Raw genomic sequence first — 24,449 nt, 5'->3', positions numbered from 1 at the left:
CTTCTTGTGTTTTCATGAGTAGAATAAAGGTTTCACAAATCTGAAAGTGGTTTTAAACAGCGTTAAGTTTTTGTGTTACGATGTCTAACGCTCTTTCATTAGTGTAAGTGGTGGAAAACGGAGAATAAGCCGCTAAATGTCCTTATTCATGTTTCCCTTAACTTTCACCTTAACCTTTCCCTTAATTTCCCCCTTAACATCGAATCGGAAGCTAACTTCAGCGTCGTTGACCCAGTAGGTTTTTTTTTTTTTTTTTTTTTTTTAACTTTATTGAGTACAATAAAGAACATGAGTTACATTTTGTGAACATTATGCCAGGACGTTCACAAACAACACTTAAGAAATAGAAAGAAAATTATTATTATTATTATTATTGTTATTATTATTATTATTATTATTGTTGTTGTTGTTGTTGTTAATAATAATAATAATAATAACAATAATAATAATGATAATAATAATAATGAATGAATGAAAAAAGAATAAAAATAAATACATAAATAAATAAAACATCAGATTAGTTAAATAAAATACACTCAACAGTTTTTACAGCCTTCTATTAGTGCAAGATGTAATAGTCTGTAAGTACTGCTCACATGCTTTATGAAAAACTGCGAAGAGAGTTTTTTTTTGTTGGCAAATTTACACTTATGAATATGAAACTTAGCTAAAATAATAAGATTGATGATCTAAGCTTGTTTCTCAATTTTTCTGTTGTAACTTTATTAAAAAAAAACCGAAACAGAACATATTTATACTTTTAAAAAATCAGCCATAAATGTAACATTAATATACTTAGAATAGATAATAAAGTTAATAATAGTTAATAAAGTTTTAAAAAAGAGTCCCCCGCCATGTTATGACATCACTGTCTAATCCCGCCCCGCAGTGTGCTGGGTGAAGGTGCGGAGTCATGAAAGTGTTTGTAAACAAGTCAGTCAGAAGGTAATTTAAGAGCTGCTCTAACATCTTCAGCTCTGCTCTCTTACTGGTGTCTGTCGGCACATCGCACTGGTGTATATATGCAGTGTTTCCGTCAGTGTGCATCTGTTATGTTACAGTAAATAACTTGACCATTGTTTGGTTTTAGATTAGCCAGTAAGCTAACTAGCGCGACGTTAGCCGGCTTAGCTAATGTTGTCTTTCTTTGCAGACAGGAGTGCTTTATAGGACAGCTGACGGCATTAACCTCAAATTTACTAGCCGGCTAGTTAGCCAAATGACATGTCTTTGTCTAGCCAGCAGTCAAAGCACATCTTCCGACTCTTGACTACGATGACAGCTCTGCTGAAGTGAACCTAACCAGGTTAGCAAGTGTGTGGCATGCTAACAGCTATTTCGCAATTGCTTTTGCTTAGTTTACACTGGCACTAGAATGACGGCAGATGGGTGCTTAGAATAACATTAATGTTATTCGGACAATTTATATGCTGCATTATATTATCAAGCAGCAACAGCCACATAAAACTGTCTCTTTCTTAAATTGAAGCTTGTGTCTCTGATGTGTTGTAAACATCAGAGACACAAGTCTCAAGTTACTAAGGGGGACAACATGTGTTTCTTTTCTGTAGGCGCAGCAAACTGGAGTCGGACCAATTTCCACACACATCTCTGAGTGTCAACACATCCTCCAAAGTGTCCCTGATCTTGGGATATGAAGGATGTTTGAGCTCACGATTTCTTGATGTCTTTAAGTCGACAGGATGACAGAGCTGTAACATCAGTAATTGACTCATAGCTGTTTGGGTAGCTATAGCTTTCTGGTTGCAAAAGCCTCAAGACCCCTTTCACTACCTTTATACTGTACACCTCTTGAGTTAAGATGCCTTGGCCATTTTCGGAGTCCATCAAGAAGCGGGCGTGCAGATACCTCCTGCATCGGTATCTAGGCAACTTTCTGCAGGAGAAGTTGAGCTTGGATCAGCTCAGCTTAGACCTCTATCAAGGCACTGGATCACTTGCACAAGTTCCCCTGGATAAATGGGTATGTGTAGTTTTACCTTGATGGCAGGAAATGCAGCAGATGAATTATCTTGATTTGAACACAAAAATCCACATGAATTAAGAGAAGTCTCAGCATTGTTCTTTGTTCCTCAGTCACTGAATGAGCTCCTAGAGACGGCAGATGCCCCTTTCGAGGTAATCGCGGGGTTCATCCAGACAATTTCACTGACTGTCCCATGGGCAGCCCTGCTGCAGGAAAACTGTGCCCTAGAGATCAAGGGTTTGGAGATGGTGTTAAGACCAAGACCAAGAGTTGGTAAGGAGGTTTTAGATAGTTGGAAAAGGATTGAGAAAAACAAATTCTCATTTTGTTATATACTAACAAGTTGACAAATAATTAATGTTACTGTCACCTTGGCTGTTTTTCCAGCTTCTGGTGTTGAGCCCATGTACTGGTCCAGTTTCATGACGAGCAGCATGCAACTCGCCAAAGAATGTCTGAGCCAGAAACTCACCGACGACATGGGAGAGAGCTTCCAGCCTTTTGAGGGATTAGAAAAGTTTGCAGAAACAATAGAGACAGGTACATTATGTCTCTAATGCCAGGAAACATTTAAAGAGGTTTACCAGCCTTGTGTTGCGTGAAGTAATTTCTTTATATTTCCTTTCTTGCAGTTCTGAGAAGAGTCAAAGTGACATTTTTGGATACTGTTCTTCGAGTTGAACACATCCCAGAAAATTCTAAAACTGGAATTGCTCTTGAGATTCGAATCAACAAGTAAGTTTGGACAGTCAATGGGACAACATATGACTTATTCAGGCAGTTTTAGCAAAATTAGAAACATTTTCAACACTAAGTGAATCCAATTAAATGTCATCATTCATCATTGATTTCTTTTCTTAAATCTATTATCTATAATCAGTCAGAAAGGAAGTGATGTAGAGGAGAACACACAGACAACATAGAGAAGTTTTTATACAGTTGAGATGTGGACGGTTAAAAAGGCTGCAGATAATATACAGTATGGAAGATGTCCGTAAGAAGCAGTGCAGTATTTATGTGATGTAGGTCATTTGTATTTGCACATTTACATGTGTGCAAACACAGTGTTTGCTGAAGGTTGTTGTCCAGCTCTGTGTGTCTTGTGGTTGTTTCAGGATTGTTTACTGCGATGAAACAGGCGAGGAGAGCTCGAATGTGAACGTGCATCAGCCGACCACATTTGCTCATAAAAACTTGCAGATGGAAGGCATCACTGTATTTTGGGACGAGTTCTCAGATGTGTCTCGAGCTGGTTGTAAATCTTCACCCACTCCAACGGTTGGTGTAGCAAGTCTTTGAAATTCAGTATAAAAGAGTTGTATGTGTAAGCCTTTTTAAAAATCTTATCTCGTATTTATTTATTTATTTTTTTGACAGGAGACTGAGCCAAAGCTCTCTCCTAGCTGGAATCCCAAAATCATATGCGAGCCTCATCCGCAGTTCACGGAGCCTGTGTCCTCTACAACACCTTTTCAGCCTGTACAGATTGGGATTCTCAGTGGCAAAATTGAGCTGTCCCTCACTCTGAAAAACAACCTAGCTATGCCCGGAGCAAAGGTGAATTAACCATTTCTGATTACAAAATATTATGTTAATTATATGAATTGTTTATTCAGTATTTATGCACTGCATTTAACCAGGCTCTCTTGTGTGCTTTGCTTTTCAGCTGGATGTTGTTGGACATATTGATACACTAATTATTCTGCTGTCCCCGCGGCAAGTTCATCTTCTTCTGGACTTATGTGGAGCTTTCTCTGGTGGAGGTGAGCATCTGTCCGTTCACAGATGATATAGAAATTTGGATCAAACAGAGTAGAAAGGTCACTGAATAAGCTACTTAAAAATAGAATACATAGAGCATGTCTTTCTATTTGTGTGAAGGTGCACAGGAATGGGCCAAGGACAGAAAGAGTCGACCCATGCAGCAAGAGGATGAGTATCGACTTCATATGGAACTGAACCGCTGTCTGAAGAAGGAGACTGCTGTGCCAGGAGCAGACCCTGAACTCTTTGAGAGCCAGACCACCAGGACTGTGTCTAGTCGAGGTTGAAACACCGTCCTCTAACCCCCACATTGTCTTACTCATCAAATGTCACGGTTGAATCTATCTAATTGTCTTTTCCTTTTTTTTCTTTTTTTTTCTTTTTTAAACCTGTTGGTGTAGATGATGTGTTCTTCTCCATGGCTGACATGGACATGTCTCACAGCTTGTCATCGCTCCCCCCTCTGGGTGAACCACCCACTGTTGACTTGGATTTGTCACTCAATAGCAATTACTCTGCCTCCCCAGGAGAGTCTCCATCTGGAAACACAACAGTAAGTCTTTGTTTGATCAGCATGCTTACAGACTCACAATTAAATAGAATATGGGTGAGAGTAAAGGCTCTCAGTGGTCTGGTTACTCAATAAGATCCTGAAATCCTCAGATAATGGCAGCATAGTGTCATTTAATCTTTACACTGACAACATTAGGAGCTATAAAAATGACTATTTTGAACATGAGTGTTTTAGTGAATGTGATGAAATTACTGGAAATGAACTACTGTCTGTGTAATCTGTGTTTGTGTGTGTTTGCAGGCTCTGTGGGATGATTACATGGATGTACCACGACAAAGAGAGAAGCAGACTAGTGAAACTCCCATACAGTCACGGGACTCACAACTCCCTCATAAATTACTGAGACAAACTTGTAAGTGTCAAAATAAATCTGTATATTTGTACATACTTAATACACATTCAGCTGTTGAATACTAGTCCCTCCATGTCCATGTGCTTTAGAGAGGAAAAGGAATATGCAGGCTTTCATCCCAACCAAAGATTACATCAGCATATCTCCCTGTTTAGTTCCTCCTCCACAGCTGAAAGTGTTATCAGCTGTGTTTGGCTCAGTGAAAGCCTACACACTCTTATCACTCTGCACATGGTTATCATTTCACCTCAGTGAAAATTTGATATTTTTATATATTTCAGCTCATCCATCCAAAACCCATGGTGACGAGTCAAGGCCAGAGCTGGTGTTGAGGCTAACGCTGAGCAGCCTGGCTGTCTCTGTCCTCCACATCGATCCGCTGCCACCACCAGATGCTACGCCCAGTCCTCTTGGCCCTATGGCTGCACACTTCTTCAGCATGGTGGGCCCGGGCCAGCTCGACCCAGCTGCTTTCCTTCAGTCTCGAACAGTCTTTAATCAGGCTTGTCCCCATGACCACCTCAGGTGCATTTTTTTTTTTATTAATTCCTGTTGTGTAAGGTTGCATTTAATGTCTTGTTGAAGGTCAGCGACAGGTTCATGATTGGAGGATACAAATGTCTGTCTGACCTTCGTTTCTATCTGCAGGTTTGTGGGCCAGGGTCTGAAGGTAAACTATGAACACTGTCAGGGATCCAGCCTGCGGACTTTTAGTACTGACGTCTCCCTTAATCAGATGGAGTTGCTGGAGTGTTTGTTCCCCTCGGAGGCTGTCATTGGCGGCTCCCAAAGAGGCATTCAATACACTGAGGTTAGAGTTACAAGCCTGAGCTAAGCACATATAGCGCTGCACTCAGCTTTGGTCAGTTAAACACTGCACATACAAACTGTTTGCTTGGAAGCTGTAGCTGGCATGACATTAAGAGTGTATCTCACTAGTTTCTCTGTCACACCTCAGCTCCTGACATTTGACACCACAGCCAGTGCTGATGCACCACTTACCACCTGCCTTCACCTGCTTTACAAACAAGCTGAGCGCAGAGGCCCCCAGGTAAAAGCATTTATTAGTCCAATATGAAACTGCAACACTAACATTTAACACTCAGACACATTTCCTGTGTTGAATTCCACTCAGTCAGCACTTTGTGTCTTATGTAGGGCGGTCAAGTGCGTCTCAGCACCATCCCCAGGAAAGCAGAGATCCAGGTGGAGCTGGGCCCCGTGCGCACTGAGCTTGACATCAGCATCGTAGACCGTCTCAACTCACTTCTTCAGCCTCAGAAGCTGGCAACCACAGAGATGATGGCCTCCCATATGTACACATCCTATAATAAGCATGTCAGCTTGGTAAGGGCAGGAACTGAAGTTTAAAAGAGTTTCTATGAATATGAATATCACAGATATAATAATGCTAATAATAATAATGATTATTGTGAATATCTGCCAGATGTAATCCAGTTTGATAGTTAGTTTTTGCCCTTAGTTAAAGGGTAGTTTTTACCCTTAGTTAAAGGGTAAAAACTGCTGCATATTTATGCTGTTATTACGGTATGTAATGTTGATCATTATCATTTTACAGCACAAGGCCTTTACAGAAGTTTTCCTTGATGACAGCCACACACCCTCCAGTTGTCATGTATCATTAACTGTCAGTGCCCCAGTGCTGGGCCTTGCGGTTCGCTTTCCCATCCCTGACCTTCGCTCAGATCAGGAGAGGGGTCCTTGGTTCAAGAAGTCTCTGCAGAAAGAAGTACTCTACCTGGAACTAGAAGACCTGGAAGTGAAAACGGAGTTCATGGGTGGCAGCTCTCCTGATCAAACCAAGATGGAACTAACTTTCAGGGAGCTTATTGGTACGTGGTCTGGGGGGGAAAAGTTTCCACACTGCCCTCTGAATATTTTTTAAACTGAGGAACTGTTCTCTAACTGCTTTATATATATATTTTTTTCTCCGTTTCTACAGGGAAGTTCCAGGAGGAGCCGGATCAACCAGCTGCCCGGTTCCTCAGAGTGTCCCACACCATGGATGGAGACATGACAACATCTGAGAGTGTAAAATTTGATTGGCCGAGGTATGTTTCTCTAACCAACCTCAACCTGATCCGTCTGTTCAAGGGCATCTCTCAGTTACGTTAATTTTCTCTGAGCAGGGTTGTGCTGAAGATGAACCCCACCGCAGTCCACTCAATACTTGAACGTGTGACAGTTGAAGATGACGAGGGGGCTGAGGACCATTCACTTGAAGAGGAAGAGGAGGAAGGGGCCGCCCATTCACTGAAGGATGTGTGTGACTTTGGGAAAGCAGAACCATCACCCTTTTCTTCACGTAGGGTTATGTATGAGAATGAAGAGGTGGGTAACGGCTACAAAGGGCCACTTACATCAAGAAAGCTTAAATACTTGGATGATGGGCATAGGCCTAAAGTAGATGAACTTTGGCTTGTATTACAGGGAATGTGCAGGTGGATAAATTTGCATTCAGGAGTGAGGATATCCTCTGTTTGGTGTATTAAAATGTATGACAGGTGTTGTAATACAAACAGCAACATGAGCACTACTTTGCAAACAAAAGCTGTTGACAGAGCAGGTGGCAATGAGCCCACGTTTAGAAAAATCTTTTTTTTTTTCTTTCAGATGGTTATTCCCGGTGATGTTGCTGAGATGACAGAGTTCCAGGAAAAAACCATGAACAATTCTCGTTTCATCCTTGAACTGTGTTTCCCCAATGTGCAATTATCGCTCCCCAGCAAGGCGTTTTATGAAAAACTACACAACAGGTATGGACTTTATAATATGATACAGTACTACAGGGCTGGATGGAAATAAAAATACAGCAAAATTATTAGGTAAAATGTGGGTTGTATAGAAAGCCAGTAAAGTAAATGAGTCAAACTTTTTCACTGAAAATCAACACATAATCAGTTGATAAAGTATTTTGTGGAACATGACATTTCCCATTTTATTGTTTGAATACGTTTTGTTCCTAAATCTTGTTGACAGCCAGCTAACATGTTGTTAACATGTTTAATCTCTGTTGTCTTTACTCCTACCTATTCTATATAAGTTGTAAAATTTATGTTCTTCATACTGTAGAATAAACAATGACCTGCTGCTGTGGGAGCCCACTGCTCCATCTCCAGTGGAGACGGTGGAGAGCATGCCATATGGAGTCGGACTCTCTGTTGCCAGTCAGTTGATCAACACTTACTCCAAGGACAGCTTCAGCCAGTTCCGCTCGACTGGTCCTGAAGGTGAGACGAAAACAAACCAAAACACTGCTCATGAATTTGCAGACTCTCAATATTAAAGTACAAATTAGTGGTGGTCATGTTTAAAAACCAGTGCGCTTTGTGTTGCAGAAGAGACAAGTGGTTCCGAGGAGGAGAACATGCACTATTACTCTCCTGCCTCTGACCTCGGCCTCAGGTCTCGCAAGAAGAAAAAGCCCAAAGCACAGAGCAAGACCTCCCAGAGCCTGTTCTCTGTCATCCTCAGTGTCAATCATGGTCTGGTGGCTCTTCAAACTAATGCTAAGGTAAACTTATATCCTTTTTTGTAATCACTTACTATCCTCACAGTTTTATTTAGACATTGCTAACAGCTTGTTTTATGGATAATGAGGTTGAGTTTCCATCTTTTTTTCCAGAAGGAGGATAAAACTGTACTGAAAAACAAACATGGTGAGTTCTGGCTGGAAATAAAAAATGCCGTGCTGTTCAGCGTAACGCAGTATGAAGGCTATAAAGACCAACACTACATCTGCTTCCACACCAGTAATATCTGCGTGTATCATCAAGGTAAACCAACGACACTTATTCACACTGTGCCTACAAGCACATTCATGTACTTCTACCTCCTTCACTGATATCACACTCTGATAATCTGCTCAGGACTTGTAGATGGAGGCAGCTCCGTCTCAGACATCAAGTTGCCATGCAGGACGCATCCGCATTGGCTAGAGCCAACCATCTACCAATCAGAGACACCTCCTGAAAGATCCTCCACTCCCTCAGAGGGTATTGGTCTGGAGGCTCGCAGCATGGTGTCCGTCGCTGTCAAAATCTCATCACAGAACGCAGAACGCAATGTCAAGGTAGGAAACTCACATCACTCGGGTAAAAGGCCAGCAGGACAGCGTCAGTTCATTATAGTGTAGAGTCTCACACAGGTGCTTTATTTTATCTATCTGCCTACTTGCGACCCCAGCATCACATGTCACATGGGTTGATGAGTTGTAAGTAGTTTCATCGAGTGATGTTAGATTGTTGCATTTGAATAACTTTTAGAGGCCTGAAGATGCAAAACTACCCGGTATTTTACAAGAAAACACAAAAAATAGAGAAAAGTCAGGAAAAAATAATATAATAATAATTTTGTGTTGCTGATCTTACAACCTTTAATCTATCTTATGACCCCTTTGGAGGGATTATAAGTTAGAGGTTAAAACTGTATCAAACACTTCCTTAATATTTTCCATAAGGGTTGATCTTGCCCTGATCTTGCCATATAAGGGTAGAGTAATAATCCCCCGCCTCTTATAAGTGATGCCCATTGAGTTTTCACATCCATGCTTCAGCATCCGACATAATTATATGTTGATTATTGAATTATTACTGAAAGCCCAGCCGTGTAGTAGCATCTGTTTCTCAACACATATTTTTATGTAATACCACTTTCAGTGTTTGCAGTTTTCAGTTGTTTTTGCTTTGAATGCAGTATCTCTTTCAGTCATTTTTGTGCTCACTGTGGTGATTTGTTCCTTTTTAAATGTAGGAATTTCTGGTTGCTGTTGGGGTGAGAGGAGCCACGCTTCAACACAGAGTGGTCCCCCCCAGCATGGGCTGGTATGACCAGGTATGACAACATGTGGCTGCCACTTCACTCCCTCTTTTGTGTCCTTTACATGAATTGTTCAGAGAACCTTTTAGGAAATATACTGCAATAAAATCAGACATATGTAACCTAATTACCAATTTATTTCCAACAGATTGTTGACTTTTTGAATGTTTCTGATGAGCCTGTGTTGGGTTACGCCCCTCCTACATCTGTCACTACCCTGCACCTGCATCTATGGAGCTGCTCCTTAGACTACAGGTAAAATAGACTTCAGACCTCCAATTCAGTAATAAGTTACTTGTCATCTTTGTGTGTATTTGAATGTGGCTTCTGTTTTTCTCTTGACAGACCCCTTTACCTGCCTCTCAGATCACTGTTGGTTGTAGAAACATTTAGCATCTCCAGCATTGTCTCTTTAGACCACTCGTCCTCAACACTCAGGTATGAAATGTCTTCTGGTTTTGTTGCTGATACTAAACTGAGAAGTTTGATTGCAACTGAGAACTGAGTTTGTCTTCTATTAAATGTTTACAGGATAATTTTGGACGAAGCTGCTCTGTTCCTCTCAGATAAGAGTAATGCTGTCTCTGTCAATTTAGTGCGTGGTAAGTCGATTTCAGTGAAGTTTTTGAACAGAATGTTTGAAATGTTTTTAGCAGCGTTTACCAATGCTTACCTTTGTTTTTTTCATCACAGACTATGTCCAAGTGGTAGACATGGGAACACTGGAGCTGAGGATTATAGCTGTCAAACCTGGAGTGGATGGAAAATTGGTAGGAGTTAGCTATTTCTAAATGATATTAGCGTTCTTAGTATTATCTCTCAAAAACAATAATCACACATTTTTACACACTTTTTCACTGTGTTTTGGATGACAGTCTGAGCCCAGGTTTGAGCTGCGCTGTTCAAGTGACGTCATTCACATCAGAACATGTTCGGACTCCTGCGCTGCCCTTATGAACCTTATCCAGTATATAGCCAGCTATGGAGATTTGCTGCCCCCTGCAGAACCAGAAGCCAAGCACAGCAGCACTACACAAAGAAACAAGGTCAGCAGTGACACCACTCATGACCTAATATTATATCTACAATACAATTACAAAGCTCCACCAGTTATACATACTTAGTTTGAGTGTATATTTGGACAGGCGGAGTTTCCTAGTCGGCCCACATCTCAGACCTCTCTGCTCGCTGAGACTGAGCAGCAGATGTTGCAGGATCTGATGAGTGAAGCCATGGAGGAGACTGATGGGCTGCAGCATGCACCAGGGCCGCAACAGAACGGTAAAAATTTGGTTCAGTAAAGATGAAATTTTTAGCTCCGTGAATGATATAACTTAACTTAAGTTTTTCTACCATTTCACATCTGCAGGTGCACACGAGGAGCAGAATTATGACCATGACCCGCCTCGCTCAGACCTGTTCCTGTTCCCAGATGAGAGTGGGAATTTTACCCAAGACTCAAGCCCCACTTACCCCATGCTTCACTCTCCTCTCATCACTCCTGTCCCGAACCTGACCCAAGAGACGGACGACTTTTGTATCCTGGAAACACCGGGTTCCAGAGGAGAGGTCAGGATGTATTCAGTCGCACAGTTAATGGCTACGTAACACAAAGATTGCCTGTTTTCACTTGTACTGTGTTGCCTCATTGTCAGCAATATTTGTTTCAGGATCGTGATCAGGAGCCGGTGGTAAAGCAGCTTACTTCAGAACCCGTGGAAATCAAAGATGATCACTTCAGTCAGCCGCTGGATGGGAGTGATTCCAGCCGGGGAGCTATGAACTTTCCCATCCCAGAGGTGCGCTACCTCATCAAGGAGATCTCTGTCGTGTGGCACCTTTATGGTGGGAAAGACTTTGGGAATGCGACTTTCACAGCCTCTCCTGCTAGAAGCCGGGGGTGAGACGTGAACTATGTAACTGTGCACGCTGTGTTAATGTTTTCAAAGCTAATCAGACTTGTTTAATTTTGATCCTTTTCTCTGCCTTTCAGGTCTACTCCCCATAGCTCCCCTTCTCAAACTCCAGTCAGACAGGCCAGGGTTTCAGGACGGGCAGGAGGTGGAAAAGGAAGGAACCCTGATGTCCTGATGGAGATCCAACTCAGCAAAGTAAAGTTTCTCTTCTGTATTAAACACTCATTATGATATAAAATATGCAGATTACCTAAATGCTTTGGGTCATTTCTTCACCATTTTCCTGCTTGTTTCCTTCCTTTTTTCTCAGGTGAGATTTCAGCATGAGGTGTACCCACAGACCCAGGCGGCTTCAGGGTCAGCAGTGGACCAGCCAGTGTCCCGGCAGGTGTTTGTTGTACAGGATTTGGAGATTCGAGACCGACTGGCTACGTCACAGATGAACAAGTTCCTCTACTTGTACTCCAGCAAGGAAATGCCCCGAAAGGCCCATTCTAACATGGTGAGGAAGGCAACACTCGCACTTTAAGCCACTCGAGTCTTATCCTGGTGTAACATCTCGTGTGCTTTTGCTCTTAGTTGTCAGTAAAGGCACTGCACATGTGTCCGGAGTCAGGCCAGGCTCCACAGGAGTGCTGTTTGCGTGTCTCCCTGATGCCTCTTCGCCTCAATATCGATCAGGTAAAAGACTCAGACACAGACAAATTTTCACGTGCATCAAGATATCCTACAATCATCACTGTAACATTTCTGAAGTGACAGTGGTGTTTTTTGTTTGTTTGAAGGATGCACTATTCTTCCTGAAGGACTTCTTTACTAGTCTTGCTACTGAAGTTGAGTTTTTCTCACCGCCTGCTCAAGAAGGTAAAATCTATCATTCAGTTCACTCCAAAATCATTTTCTGTAAACTTAACTTTCCAATAATGGCTTCTGATGATAACATTTTGTTCTGCAGCTGTCTGTGTTTCTACAAAAAAAGCTGCTGCCCCAGAGATCTCCTGCAGCTTCTCCAAGCACGCTGTCAGCAGCCTGGACCCGGCTCCCATCATCTCAGTGCCTGCTCAGAGACGTTTGAGCCACAATGGTTTCTCCACATCTGGCAGGGAGGAAGGGAGTGAAAATGAAGCGTCTGCACCTTCCTTCACAGACCAACCAATCTTCTTTAGGTCAGTGTTAAGTCACTAAATAATAAAACCCCTTTGAAGGATTAGTTCAATTGCTTTTTGGTAACGTTTCCTTTTCCTAACAGGGAGTTTCGATTTACCTCTGAGGTCCCCATTCGCTTGGATTACCATGGGAAACATGTTTCAATGGAGCAGGTACACGGTCACACGGCTGTGAATACATTCCACGATATTTAATTTCTGCTTTATGAATGACTTTATGACTGATTTGTTTCAGGGAACATTTGCAGGGATCATTATCGGGTTGACACAGCTGAATTGTTCAGAGCTGAAACTGAGACGGTTGTGCTATAGACAAGGGTAAGTTCATCTCAGTAGAATATCGTACAAGACTTTGTTGTTGACTATTTGATATCACCGATTCACTCTTCAAACAATAATCTTTCCCAGGAAACTAATACTTGTCTGTCTTCCAGTTTATTAGGTGTAGATAAACTGTTTTCCTATGCAATAAATGAGTGGCTAAATGACATAAAGAAAAACCAGCTTCCAGGACTACTGGGAGGTGTGGGACCTATTCATTCACTGGTACAACTGGGTAAGTAGAAAGGCGTTTTAGTGTCATCAGATGTATCTATATTTCAGGAGGCACTTTGATAGTTATAAGAAATGATAGAAGCAAAAAGTAAAACAAGTAATATAGTGAGATTGAGCAGCTAAACTTTGTATCACTATTAATATATAAAGTTTCTCTTTATATCACCAAACTGTACTATTACTCAAGTATTTACTTCTTTGCATCACTCTGTAAACTTAAGTTTTTTTAAAAGCAGTTGGATAGATGGATAGATGAATGAATTGGACTAGTCCCACACAAACTTTTTCCTCTTTATTTGTGTTGCTGAAAGTATAGAAGAAGCATTTGAAGCTGGATCAACATGTAATGCTGTAATACTGCTGTAAATGTCGTTTACAAGCTTAATCTCTGAGATACTATATGTTCCTGTTCTTGAAACAAATGTTCTGTTCTGTTCAGTTCAGGGATTCAGGGACTTGGTGTGGCTCCCGATTGAGCAGTACAGGAAGGATGGCCGGATAGTCCGCGGGTTTCAGCGCGGCACCGCCTCCTTTGGAACTTCTACTGCGATGGCTGCTCTGGAGCTCACCAACAGGATGGTGCGGACCATCCAGGTAAACTCTCAGCTGTCACTAAAAAGTCTGGATTCACTAGTAATGCCTTTTTATGAGGATTTAAACATTGCTCTGTGGCATTTTTAGGCAGCTGCTGAGACGGCCTACGACATGGTGTCTCCGGTGCCTGATGAGAGAGACATGAAGAGGATAAAACGGTTCTCCTATTATGGACTGGCTCATCAGCCCGTTGACCTGAGAGAAGGTGTAGCCAAAGCTTACACTGTCGTAAAAGAGGTAAACAATTCAATCTGAAAGCACCAACATTTTTATTCAGTGAGATTAATGAAAAGGAGCTCTGTTGTAATGAGGACTACATGTTTTGTGCATCTACAGGGGATCACAGACACTGCACTGACCATCTATGACACAGCCACCCGGGAACACGAGCAGCGCGGGATGACGGGGGCGGTGGGTGGGGTTCTCCGACAGCTGCCGCCAGCAGTAGTCAAACCGCTCATTATGGCCACGGAAGCCACTTCCAATGTCTTGGGTGGGATGAGGAACCAGATCCATCCTGATGCACGCCAGGAGGAGTCTCAAAAATGGAGGCAAGGCGAGGAGTAATTCCTGTCGCCATATGGTAACTGAAACCATGACTGTGCAGAAGCAACAGCTGATTTTTTTGGAAACTTTGTTCGGAGCATTTTCGAAGACGAACTTCTCAGAGGTGGATAGCCAGGCCTGGTGTAAATACAGTAATGTTCATCTCGTGGCAATTTGAGCTACTGTGATTCAGCTTTCGTGAGCTTACCGGTTCCCTCACAGTGCCTTCATGGTTATCAGCATTGTCCAACTGTATGTTTAATCAGAGGGATGTACGAGAAAATAATGAGCCACATATCATCTTTATGTGGATTATGTTCTGTTGTAGGATAGAAATGGCATTTTAAATGTAAAATCATAACAATGAGGAAATAGGCTGTTGTCTCATGAGGCTCAAACATTTGCGTCATTTTCAAACAGCTCTGTTTACAAGTTGTGTGTGGTTGCATTCTCTCATCCTAATATTATAGTTGTGATGACGCTTAATTTATATAATATGTACTGTATGTGGGCCTTGTTATTTACTGTAAATATTCCTAACATTTCATGGAGATGTAAGAGATAGAGACTGAACATGTTACAGCTGTGTTAAGTTCTGTAATCAGCACTTTTATGGGTTACTTGCCCAAATGAATGATAGATGGGAAGATGACCCAAATTTGTTATAATACAATTTTATTTTGAGCTGTGATCAATGTTGTGTAATTTTCACAAAAAGCTGCTGTCCTGAGAGGCTACTTTAAAAATTGAAAAGCAGTTTCAAATGTTTAATTCAGCCAGTCTGCTGCTCACATGTTTAAATTGTAGACACAAACTTGTAAAAGAAACTGCATCGACTCAATATGTTGAAGCAAAGTCTTAATATCCTAGTCAATGGATTTTTTTTAAGTGTATGTGTTTTGAATATTGATATTTGGCGTGTTTTGTTGTGTTGCAGTTATATGATTTGCTCATTTCCTTGTTTATGTGGAAAGAAGAATAATATTTCTTGTACATATGTGTACAGTTGATTCTTGAATTTGTATTAAAAGCATGAAAGGGAAATAAAAAAGTTTAAATCCACCTCAGTAGAGAAGAACTGCATGTGACTTTCATTTATGTCACATACATAACTTTTTCCTGAAGTTGTCATGGATGTCCTTCCGGTTAATCAGAAGTTTCTAACGTTGCCATGGTAACATGAAGACGGGGCAAGCTAAGCTTTTTTGCAAAGCTGTGTTGTAACGTTATAAATCTAACTTAAAACTTTTTGTTAAAACGTTAAGGCGATGGTGGACTTAACCGCTAATTTAAGCAGTCTTTCTTTTGAGACTGGACTGACGGAAGATGAGAAAAACTTACTTTATCTTCGTCCTCGCTCGGCTGGACTGACAGTCTGCGGCTGCGCTCACGCATCTTTCCTCTGTGGACTTGTACAGTCACTGAGGTAACATTAACTTAATGACGTGTAAGTTATGACTGTTTATAGTGTTTGTACTACTCAGGAAGAACTTTACAACAACTTTTATCATCCTTTATGCTGTTATAATATAACTAAGCTAAAGTACATTGATTCAAGTAAGTACAGATTAAGATTTTACATGTAAAACATACCGAGTTCATGAAATATAGGCGGTGGTCGAGAGTAACTACACTTACTAAAATACAATTTTGTGGTACTTGTACTTTACTTTAGTATTTCCATTTTATGCTACTCTCTACATCCACTCCACTACATTTCAGAGGGAAATATTGTACTTTCTACTCCATTACATTTATTTGCCAGCTTTAGTTAGATGATTTGATACAATGGATAATATAACAAGCATTTAAAATACAACATATCATTGTTAAAGATGATAAACAGCTCCCCCAAATAGTATTTTTCCCTCTAAACTTCTCACATGGTTTCATTTCAATAAATGTTCAAATGATCCAATATTTCACCAAAAATCAAAGATTAGAGAAAAAGTCCAAAAACTGAAAACAGATTTGTGTATCAGAACTTTGTTTTTTCTTCTTTCCTATCCCATTAGTCATCTCACAACCCCTCAGATTTATCTGGTGACCCTTTGAAGGGGCTCGACCCTTAAGTTGGAAACCACTGGACTAAACTAGCTGACTGTATATAAAGTAGTTCAAACTAGCTCCATCTCCAGCAACTACAACAGTAACATGCTGCTCTAACACTGATGCTTCAGTATTAATAATCTAATGATGTCATATATGATAATATATCAGTCAGAGGGACCAAACCACGACTTTTACTGCAATACTTTAACTACAGCAATCTAATAATACTTATGCACTTTTACTTAGAGTATAGAGTATTACTTTACTAAGAGTATACTCGCAGGGTTATTTTTTCTGCATTGAGTACTTTTGATACTTAAAGTACATTGCTTAACAAACTTTCACTTACAGTAAGTAACATTTACATATACATTGAATCTATATTAGAATTTCACTAACCAGTATCAGGTCCTAGTTTTTATCTGAGGTTCAGTTTCTAGTTAGTTTCAAGTCTGGGGTAAGAAGCGACACCTGACGTCTCCTCTTCACTTCAACTTCTGAGTGTATTATCATGTGCAGACATATTTTAATGATGGGGGTAATAAGATTACAGATATTCAAATTGTGTTGGTCTAGAGTATATAGACTCAGAGTAATTGAGCAAAATGCAAAAAGTGTTGTAACCATCTCCATCCTACCCTATATTTTCATTGCTTTATTTCCTTGTCTACCTCTTTGACTCTCCTGATGTTGTTTGTTTTGTGATTCATGTGTGATTTGGCTGCTGTAATGCTGCTGGGATCTATAAAGCACTATATCTGTCTAGCTGTTTATCTTCATATCAGAGCTTTTGTTTGAGTATTTTTACAGTGAAGTATTGCTAATTTTACTTAAGTAAAGTGTCTGAATACATCCTCTACCATATATTTTTTTTTAATATATACATTTAGAGGTATCATCAAAAGTCACACCACAAACAGAGACTCACTGGCATTAGGAGAAGACAGCAGCGACCTCTGCCTGGGAATACTTGGGATGGGTCACATGGGAAAACAGTTGCTTCACACCCTCCTGGAAAAGACTGGTGTCAAACCATCACATATTAAAATCTCTACTAGAAGACCAGAATCTGCAGGTACATTGAAAAAAAAAGTGTTGAGTGTGTTAGTATGTAATAGTTTTAGCTTGTGTTGACTCATAAATATCACTGGAACTGCATTATACTTTCTGTTTTGCATGTAAAAAAGGCTTTTATTGTCAGGTGTCAGAAGATTATAAATTAATCTATATATTGTATCATTCATATAAAGTTGCTGTATATTAATAATATATGATTAAGTTTCCTGTGTTCCAAAATACTAATTTGCTCATATACGTGATTGTGAGTCATATACTTCCTTTACTGAAAGAGTCACACTTTTATTTAGATCCTACTTTTGTCTTATTGCTTCTGTATTTCAGCAGCGTTCGTCCAGACAGACGTTGAATGTTTCTTTGACAATCGCAGACTGGCAGCGTGGGCGGATGTTCTGTTCCTCTGCTGTCTGCCATCTCACCTGCCTAAAGTCTGCGCTGATCTCCACTCTCACCTGTCGAAGCACTGCCTGGTGTACAGCTTCACCTCTGCTGTGCCTGTCACCAGGTACTACCACACTCACACATACATGCCACTGATAATGATGGATTTCCAGGCACTGATTCCCTCTCTTATGATCTTTTATTTCAGATTAGCACAACTTCTAGGACATGACTTCATTGTCAAACCGCAGTATGTGTTTGTGGATTGTGACACTGCAGATGTGTGGCTGTCCTGCGCTTGTCTGACCGCGGCTTTGAAAGATCCTTTGCTCACAGAGGCATCATGTCCTCTTACAATGAAGGGTATGTTTCATATTTGTGTCTTAAATTTGACCTTGTCATGTTCAGATATCAAGTTAGAGCAACATGATTGGTGCAGTGAGGCTACGCCCTTGATTTGTCATTCATGTATTCCTGTAAAGCAGTTTGAGATGACTTGTGACACCCTTGTATAGGTGGCATTTCTCTAGGTCTGAACTGGGTGTGTGCAGTGTTGTACAGCCTGCTAAACATCTGCACCTCTGCCAGTCTGGGGTCAAGTGATGCTCTCTCTGTGATCAAATGCATCTTTGCAAAATGGCCACAAACTGTGGAATTAAATGCACAAAGTTTCATCAGCACATCTTATGCGTCCTCCCTTCTTGCAGATGAGTGAGTATAATATAGTATAGTTCAAGAATGTAATGCTGCTCATTTAAATGAATTCAATTCAAAAATGTTGTGTTTTGACTTTTTTATTTTATTTTCATAAAGGCCTTTTCCCTGGATTTCTCTCACTGATGCCCAGACCAGGGAGACACCACTGTTGCGCTTTCTGTCAGGCAGTAAACCAATGCAGCAATGCATCTCTGCAGCATACAAATCAATGCTGGAGACCACAGTGAAATGGGACTGAAATTAATTCATTTATACTTAAACCTTTTTACACCCTAATATAAAATTTTTACTCTCAAAAGATTTCCCTCTATCATAGTTTAAAGTCTGTGCTCCTCATATTATACATATTATATAGTTTTATCAGATATAATGTATTATATTCAAAATTACATTTGATTTTAAAGTGTATTTTGCAATACATGGATTTACTGTGGCCTGACAGGCTATAGGATATAGTTTTTTTTTTTTCAGAGATTAAGGGTAAATATCTGGAAAACAAGGCACATTTAGAAGTTATGAACAGCAGCAATACTTTTGTTTTATTATACTGGCAACATTTTTATCTTCTGTACATGTAAGACATCGTACAAATGTCAAATATGCATTAATTATTTTATTCTGTGCTGAGGAGAGCAGAGGGTCTTCCCTTTTCTGTTGAATGGTGATAAAATGATGTTTCCACTGTCATATACACTCTGATGAAGGATGAAGCATCAGCAGATTTGTCAGCCTGTTGACCGCAAATAAATTTATCCAAAAAATTAACATATGAGGTAATTATTTTGGTGTTTTTGTCCTCTGGGATAATGCTTTTTCCCCCCTGATTTTGTTTTTGGAAAATACAGACATTACATATGTCATCACTTGATACCATATAACATCTCCATACAAATTTACATTAAACTTAAAAGGGTGTCATCTTCACTGTGCTTCTGCTGTTAAGCCTTCTGTATCTACTGTACCATATAATATATATACTAATCTATATATGTGTATATATACCACGACAAAGCCTCATTGTGGAGGCACAACTAGCTTTTACTGCACAGGATCCTGACTCTTCACTTGCGAAAACACGGAAGTCTCAGAAATTCGTGTTTTTTCCATCAGATCCGTCACATGATTGCAGTGATATGGACGCTTATTTCCTGATGGGCTGACTCGGGATTAAAGTAAAAATCGTGTCAAATCGTCAGATTATCAGCATTGCATCGTGGTAAGATGAGTTTTTGTCCAGTGTTCCCACAGCTTCCTCCGCACGTTTTTTTTTTCTTGTTGTTGTTTGTTTTGCTTGCTAGGAAGCTAACCTGGAGCTAAGCTAATGTCAGTTCACGAGGTTGGAGCTGCTAATGAAGCCAGAGCCCGCCACATATACACATTACTCTTTTAAGACCTCTGCTACTCATTTGTCAGCCTGTGTTGTGGTTAAAAGGCTCGTTAAATGTCAAACAGCGGTGGGTTTTGGTGTGTACATGCTGTGTTTGAAGGCTAGTTGCAGTTTTGTCATCTGTCTCCCTCCCTGTGGTTGGAAGGGGCGGGGTTTCATCTGTTTCAGCCACGCAGGCTGAGATGTTTGTCTTGTCTTTATAGCCATGGAGAGATTAGAAGCTACATCAGAGCTCCAGTCACGGCTGTCATCACTGTCCTTCTCGTCTTTTCCGGGAATAACATCCAAACAGTGCGACGACAGACCGCCGGACAGGTAACCTGTTGCTGTAGAAAGTGCCGCCTATTAGTTGCTGAAACGTACACTTCTTGCGTCCTGATGTCATTGCTGTATAAATATTGTAATTTCTACTAATGTTGGTGCTTTGTGATCACTTCAGGCTCCAGAATACAGACCTTTCAAAGAGCTTTAGCCAACCTAAAAAACAACCTGAGATGGAGGAAACCAAGGAGGATTCAGGGCAGCATGCTGAGGTAGTTAAAATTCAAAGTGTGTTAAATGAGCTGTCAATGATGAAATCTAATACCATATTTCTGCTATAATGAGTTTTGTGCGTGTACATTTTCAAGGGTAATGAAGAGGCCCCTGCTGAGCCAGCCCTGGGGGAAGGAGGTGAGGAGAACAACAGTGTTGAGAGCTGTCAGCTCTCCGGTGAGATTAAAGGTGAGGACCTGCTGAGCATGCCGTTATGACTCCTGCTTTGTTTTATGTATGATTTGGTCAAAGGTTTCAAAGGTTTTCTAAATTTGTTAAAAAACAGCAAAGCACAGTGTAATATATGCTCTAAAATGATGCATCTGCAATTTTATAAGGCTTATCTAAGCTAAAATGATTATTAGAGTTGTTTTCTTCTCTGCGGACACACTGCCATTTGTTTGTTATGCAGCCCAAATGCCGCCCCTGAAGCCTCCGACAACATGGACATCTGCTGCACTGAAGGAGCTCAAGGCGAAGCTCCGAACGGAGAAGGACAGCGTGGTGACAGTGTACCGAGGCGACATCATGACAGTTCACGTGCCCACTGTCCCCGAGGCCAAAAAAGTGTGCTGGGAGTTCGCCACAGATGGTTATGACATTGGCTTCGGCATATATTTTGACTGGACTCCCGTCACGAGCCGGTCTATCACTGTGCACATCAGTGAATCAAGTGATGATGAAGATGAAGAGGAGGAGCTGGAAGGTCAGTCGGTATATGTAATTCAGAATTTGAGGTAGCCTAAATTTAGTGACATCCTATAGTGACATTTAGGCCTGTTTTTAACCTTTTCATTCAATGTCTTAGTTAAACAATCAGCCAGCGTGTATCTATAAAACACCATAACTGTGTTTTAATGTTTTCCTCCAGCTGAGGCATCATGTTGACTTAGTGCTTTATGTGATTTCAGGGCCTGTCAGTAACGGCGATGTTGAGAAGGGCTCCAAAACTCAGACCAACTCAAACTTGGCTGAAATCTTACCTGTATACCGCCAGGACAGCCACTTGTCCGTCTTCGGGGGCAGCCACGATTTTCCAGGTGAAGGCACGTACCTCCTGAAGTTTGACAACTCCTACTCACTATGGCGAAATAAAACTCTTTACTACAGAGTTTATTACAGTGCCTGAGATGCCAATTTATTTGTTTATGAATGTATAATTTACAGAAGAATATTACTCTTAAAGGTGCAGTGTGTAAGATTTAGTGGCAGTGGACTGGGCGGAAATGGAATATAATATTCATAAGTATGTTTTTAATTAGTGAATAATCACCTGAAAATGAGAACTGCTGTGTATTTGTTAGCTTAGGATGAGCCCTTTATATCTACACAGGGAGCGGGTTCTCTTCCACGGAGCCCGCCATGTTACACCGCCATGTTTCAACAGCATTTTTTGTGAGTTGCACAGCCACCACAGATTCGCCTACACACTAAGAAGGGGAGGGGGAGCGCTAGATGCCACTAAATCCTACACACAGGTCCTTTTAAGAACGACAAACTATTTTTGAATCCATATGTGGAAAAGATGAAGTTATAATAGAAAAGGTTAAATATAGGCATATCTATTTTTTATCACTGTCAGCTTGTGTTGCCACATGTTGAATTTACGTATGTTGTCGGATAGTTTTGAATGCAACATTTTGCTCCAGTGTCTTGCCGATACATATTTGAAGAAGCCTTGCATATGTGCCATGTTCCCATGTGTGCACAGTACTATTTGGTCAAGTGCCCGTCATAAAACATATAACGTCTTCAGCTGTAACATTTCTATGGTAGCAGTGATCAGGGAACACCTGCACAGAATATATTTCACCTGGCCAGGTGCTTAATCAGCAGTGCTCTATAGAAATGGGAGTTTTTTTGTTGTGTGTGTATGTGTGTGTGTGTGTATGTGTGTGTGTGCGCACCTTCTATGATTATGATTATGTTGCTTGTTGTTGTCACTTGTATTTAACCTTCTGCTTTGCGCCATAACTTATTTTTAATCAAATCTAATCATGAGCTAACTGACAATATAATTATGGAAATACAAATACTACTGTCATAGTGGTGTGTCAGTAGAAGATTTAAGTCAAGAATGCTGAATGTACTGAAGCAAGTGGTCGCAGATATCCAGAGTGTGCTTTTTATGACACAAATAAAGCCATCCCTTATCGCATAAAGCTCCTATTATGTAATATAGATTCAATATTTACATTTGCCTTGCCCCCCTTTTTTAATTTGCTGTTTTAGAGGTAGGGAGCAGTCGTAATATTTCATCTAAATGTATTTTGTGCACAGTTCTATGTAAGTGAAGGTCAGTGATTCTGGATATTCTCTGTGCGTTGGGCACATACTTTGGATTTGATTGTGTTGAATAGAATTGTTCCATCCTGTTTCAAATCACTTTGTGCGCATGTTTAAAAAAAAAAGATGTCACAAATTTAGTTGCTAATGCAGCATAAGATGCAAAGCAACTGATTGAAAGCTTCCCATGTTTGCTGTACTGTACCTTTAAGTTATGATTCCTGAAAATGTACTGTATATTCCACAATAAAGAGAAGATTATGTAGTTTTCTTTGTGATTATTTTTATCAGTCCAATAAAGACCGTGAACAGCTGCAAATAGTAGTTCATTGTGTAGCAGCTGAATGTTGCAACATGATTAACTTTTTTTAAAAGGAGTCTCAGTCTCTCAACCGAATCGGTTCATTCCAACCGAGACGCCATCATTTCATAGCAGTCTCACTGCTGATCCACAATTAGAAAGCGCTTCAGGATGGTCCCTTGTGTTTCCATTAAATTGCGGCATTAGGGGATTGATGTAATTGTTACAGAGGTGCTGATGAAACCAGGTTTTATTTTCGGCTCTCCCTAAAGGCCCGTTAGAACCCAGACTTACATCTAGTGTCACTCATGTTTTCTTAGACTTACTTATTATTTAAAAAAATACTCTCACATGATCCTGTGTTTTATTCATTTAAATTCAAAGTACTAAATTTGAATTTAAGATTAAATGTGTGTAGAACCAAATGATACTTTTTGCAGTAGCTTATTGAACATGCGGATAAATCTTGACTTTATCAGATACAAATTTGATTGATTTGTTTTTTATACACTCAGTTTCCAAATACATAATCTATACCTGAGCAACATAATGCAAATACAATACAAGAGCCTTGCAACAAAATCTATTATTTGTCAGTGTTGACGTCCCTCTCCGGTCAAAAATTAGTTTTATTAGCTATACATTTATTAGCTTATTATTCCTTCAGTTGGATGTTTGAGCTTCACTGTGCAGAATGACACTAGAGGCTGTTTTCACTTTTATCTGCTGAAGTTTCTCTGTGCTAGCCTTAAATCTTAGTTCAAGGCATGTTCCTGCAGGCTTTATTTTTGACATTACAGCAACTTTGGAGCTGGTCGTTGTTCAGTATACAACTTACAGAAGGGTGATATGGAAACTTGAAGCCTCAAGTGCAATACTGTTCACTGAAAATTGACTTTTTAGTGAAATAGAAGCCGTCTTGCAAAATAATATAGATTGTGGATTTTTCAATGAGGGAAAAGGAGATTAACTCAGTAAATTGAACTTTTTTTGTGGAAAAATTATATCTACACATTATTTTTCAAGGCAGATTATTTATTTATACTTTATATCTGGAGGGGATCTTTTAAGTTTTTTGACAGTGTCAGAGAGGAGCTAATTTAACTCTAAGGTTTCAATGTTAATTGTCCATAATTTGTGGTGGTGGTGTTCTCTTGTTTTGCTCATCCCCACTTACACACAGGAGGGGGGCTGAATGTTTTAAACACTTAAGTCCAGTCCAACACCGAGCTAACCACAGCCTCAAAAATGACCACCTTATCTCTCTAGTCAAACAGAAACAGAAGATTACAAGTATATAGATCATATCTATGATATTTCACATAGAAAGGAAAGGCTCAGAGTCATGTCATAGTAAACAAAACAAAACAAAACAAAACTTAAACAGTAAGTTTCTCTCCACTTCCACGGGTGGGGCAAAC

At 40.3% G+C, this 24,449-nt stretch overlaps 3 protein-coding genes across 9 annotated transcripts; all 3 read left to right on the top strand.

The window, feature by feature from the left end:
• Nucleotides 1-845: 845 nt before the first annotated feature.
• On the top strand, nt 846-15,355 carry LOC121880594 (autophagy-related protein 2 homolog B-like). Of its 5 annotated transcripts, none has more exons than XM_042387915.1 (44): nt 846-945; nt 1,154-1,306; nt 1,572-1,984; nt 2,098-2,260; nt 2,375-2,527; nt 2,620-2,722; nt 3,103-3,265; nt 3,365-3,544; nt 3,654-3,750; nt 3,869-4,033; nt 4,153-4,304; nt 4,566-4,677; nt 4,959-5,202; nt 5,326-5,488; nt 5,636-5,728; nt 5,836-6,024; nt 6,257-6,530; nt 6,641-6,749; nt 6,828-7,029; nt 7,312-7,454; nt 7,771-7,928; nt 8,037-8,212; nt 8,324-8,474; nt 8,568-8,770; nt 9,451-9,531; nt 9,665-9,771; nt 9,862-9,954; nt 10,048-10,118; nt 10,210-10,286; nt 10,392-10,562; nt 10,662-10,797; nt 10,886-11,085; nt 11,187-11,416; nt 11,510-11,627; nt 11,743-11,934; nt 12,012-12,113; nt 12,218-12,296; nt 12,388-12,598; nt 12,682-12,751; nt 12,834-12,916; nt 13,033-13,154; nt 13,593-13,747; nt 13,835-13,984; nt 14,084-15,355. In XM_042387915.1, exons 3-44 carry the CDS (start codon nt 1,823-1,825, stop codon nt 14,312-14,314), a joined length of 6,234 nt encoding a protein of 2,077 aa, XP_042243849.1. In that variant the 5' UTR covers nt 846-945; nt 1,154-1,306; nt 1,572-1,822; the 3' UTR covers nt 14,315-15,355. The 5 variants fall into 5 exon arrangements, with proteins under 5 accessions (XP_042243849.1, XP_042243852.1, XP_042243851.1 ...); XM_042387917.1 differs by having other exon boundaries at nt 874-945; nt 1,239-1,306; XM_042387918.1 differs by lacking the exon at nt 1,154-1,306 and having other exon boundaries at nt 860-945.
• A 69-nt stretch (nt 15,356-15,424) lies between these two features.
• On the top strand, nt 15,425-19,285 carry noxred1 (NADP-dependent oxidoreductase domain containing 1). Of its 2 annotated transcripts, none has more exons than XM_042387921.1 (6): nt 15,425-15,719; nt 17,236-17,420; nt 17,750-17,927; nt 18,012-18,166; nt 18,319-18,514; nt 18,617-19,285. In XM_042387921.1, the coding sequence occupies exons 1-6, from the start codon at nt 15,562-15,564 to the stop codon at nt 18,756-18,758; spliced, it is 1,014 nt and encodes a 337-aa protein (XP_042243855.1). In that variant the 5' UTR covers nt 15,425-15,561; the 3' UTR covers nt 18,759-19,285. The 2 variants fall into 2 exon arrangements, with proteins under 2 accessions (XP_042243855.1, XP_042243854.1); XM_042387920.1 differs by having other exon boundaries at nt 17,747-17,927.
• Nucleotides 19,286-19,350: 65 nt separating this feature from the next.
• Nucleotides 19,351-22,992, top strand: tmed8 (transmembrane p24 trafficking protein 8). Of its 2 annotated transcripts, none has more exons than XM_042387925.1 (6): nt 19,351-19,736; nt 20,111-20,222; nt 20,347-20,440; nt 20,537-20,630; nt 20,854-21,147; nt 21,353-22,992. In XM_042387925.1, exons 2-6 carry the CDS (start codon nt 20,113-20,115, stop codon nt 21,568-21,570), a joined length of 810 nt encoding a protein of 269 aa, XP_042243859.1. In that variant the 5' UTR covers nt 19,351-19,736; nt 20,111-20,112; the 3' UTR covers nt 21,571-22,992. The 2 variants fall into 2 exon arrangements, with proteins under 2 accessions (XP_042243859.1, XP_042243858.1); XM_042387924.1 differs by lacking the exon at nt 19,351-19,736 and adding an exon at nt 19,767-19,974.
• Nucleotides 22,993-24,449: the final 1,457 nt, after the last annotated feature.

Source organism: Thunnus maccoyii, chromosome 16 (assembly GCF_910596095.1).
Source record: "Thunnus maccoyii chromosome 16, fThuMac1.1, whole genome shotgun sequence".
In the NCBI taxonomy this organism is placed as follows: domain Eukaryota; kingdom Metazoa; phylum Chordata; class Actinopteri; order Scombriformes; family Scombridae; genus Thunnus; species Thunnus maccoyii.
This window is presented reverse-complemented; position numbering and strand designations above follow the sequence as displayed.

What these genes read in the sequence shown, in the direction of transcription:
- noxred1 (XM_042387920.1), top strand. Translation starts at nt 15,562, where the DNA reads ATGGTGGACTTAACCGCTAATTTAAGCAGTCTTTCTTTTGAGACTGGA. An exon ending in TAGAAGACCAGAATCTGCAG is followed by an intron (nt 17,421 to 17,746) that starts GTACATTGAAAA and finishes TCTGTATTTCAG; the next exon opens with CAGCGTTCGTCCAGACAGAC. An exon ending in ATGTCCTCTTACAATGAAGG is followed by an intron (nt 18,167 to 18,318) that starts GTATGTTTCATA and finishes ACCCTTGTATAG; the next exon opens with GTGGCATTTCTCTAGGTCTG.
- LOC121880594 (XM_042387915.1), top strand. Translation starts at nt 1,823, where the DNA reads ATGCCTTGGCCATTTTCGGAGTCCATCAAGAAGCGGGCGTGCAGATAC. An exon ending in TGCAGAAACAATAGAGACAG is followed by an intron (nt 2,528 to 2,619) that starts GTACATTATGTC and finishes CCTTTCTTGCAG; the next exon opens with TTCTGAGAAGAGTCAAAGTG. An exon ending in TCATTCACTGGTACAACTGG is followed by an intron (nt 13,155 to 13,592) that starts GTAAGTAGAAAG and finishes TGTTCTGTTCAG; the next exon opens with TTCAGGGATTCAGGGACTTG.
- tmed8 (XM_042387924.1), top strand. An exon ending in ATTCAGGGCAGCATGCTGAG is followed by an intron (nt 20,441 to 20,536) that starts GTAGTTAAAATT and finishes TACATTTTCAAG; the next exon opens with GGTAATGAAGAGGCCCCTGC. An exon ending in TGAAGAGGAGGAGCTGGAAG is followed by an intron (nt 21,148 to 21,352) that starts GTCAGTCGGTAT and finishes ATGTGATTTCAG; the next exon opens with GGCCTGTCAGTAACGGCGAT.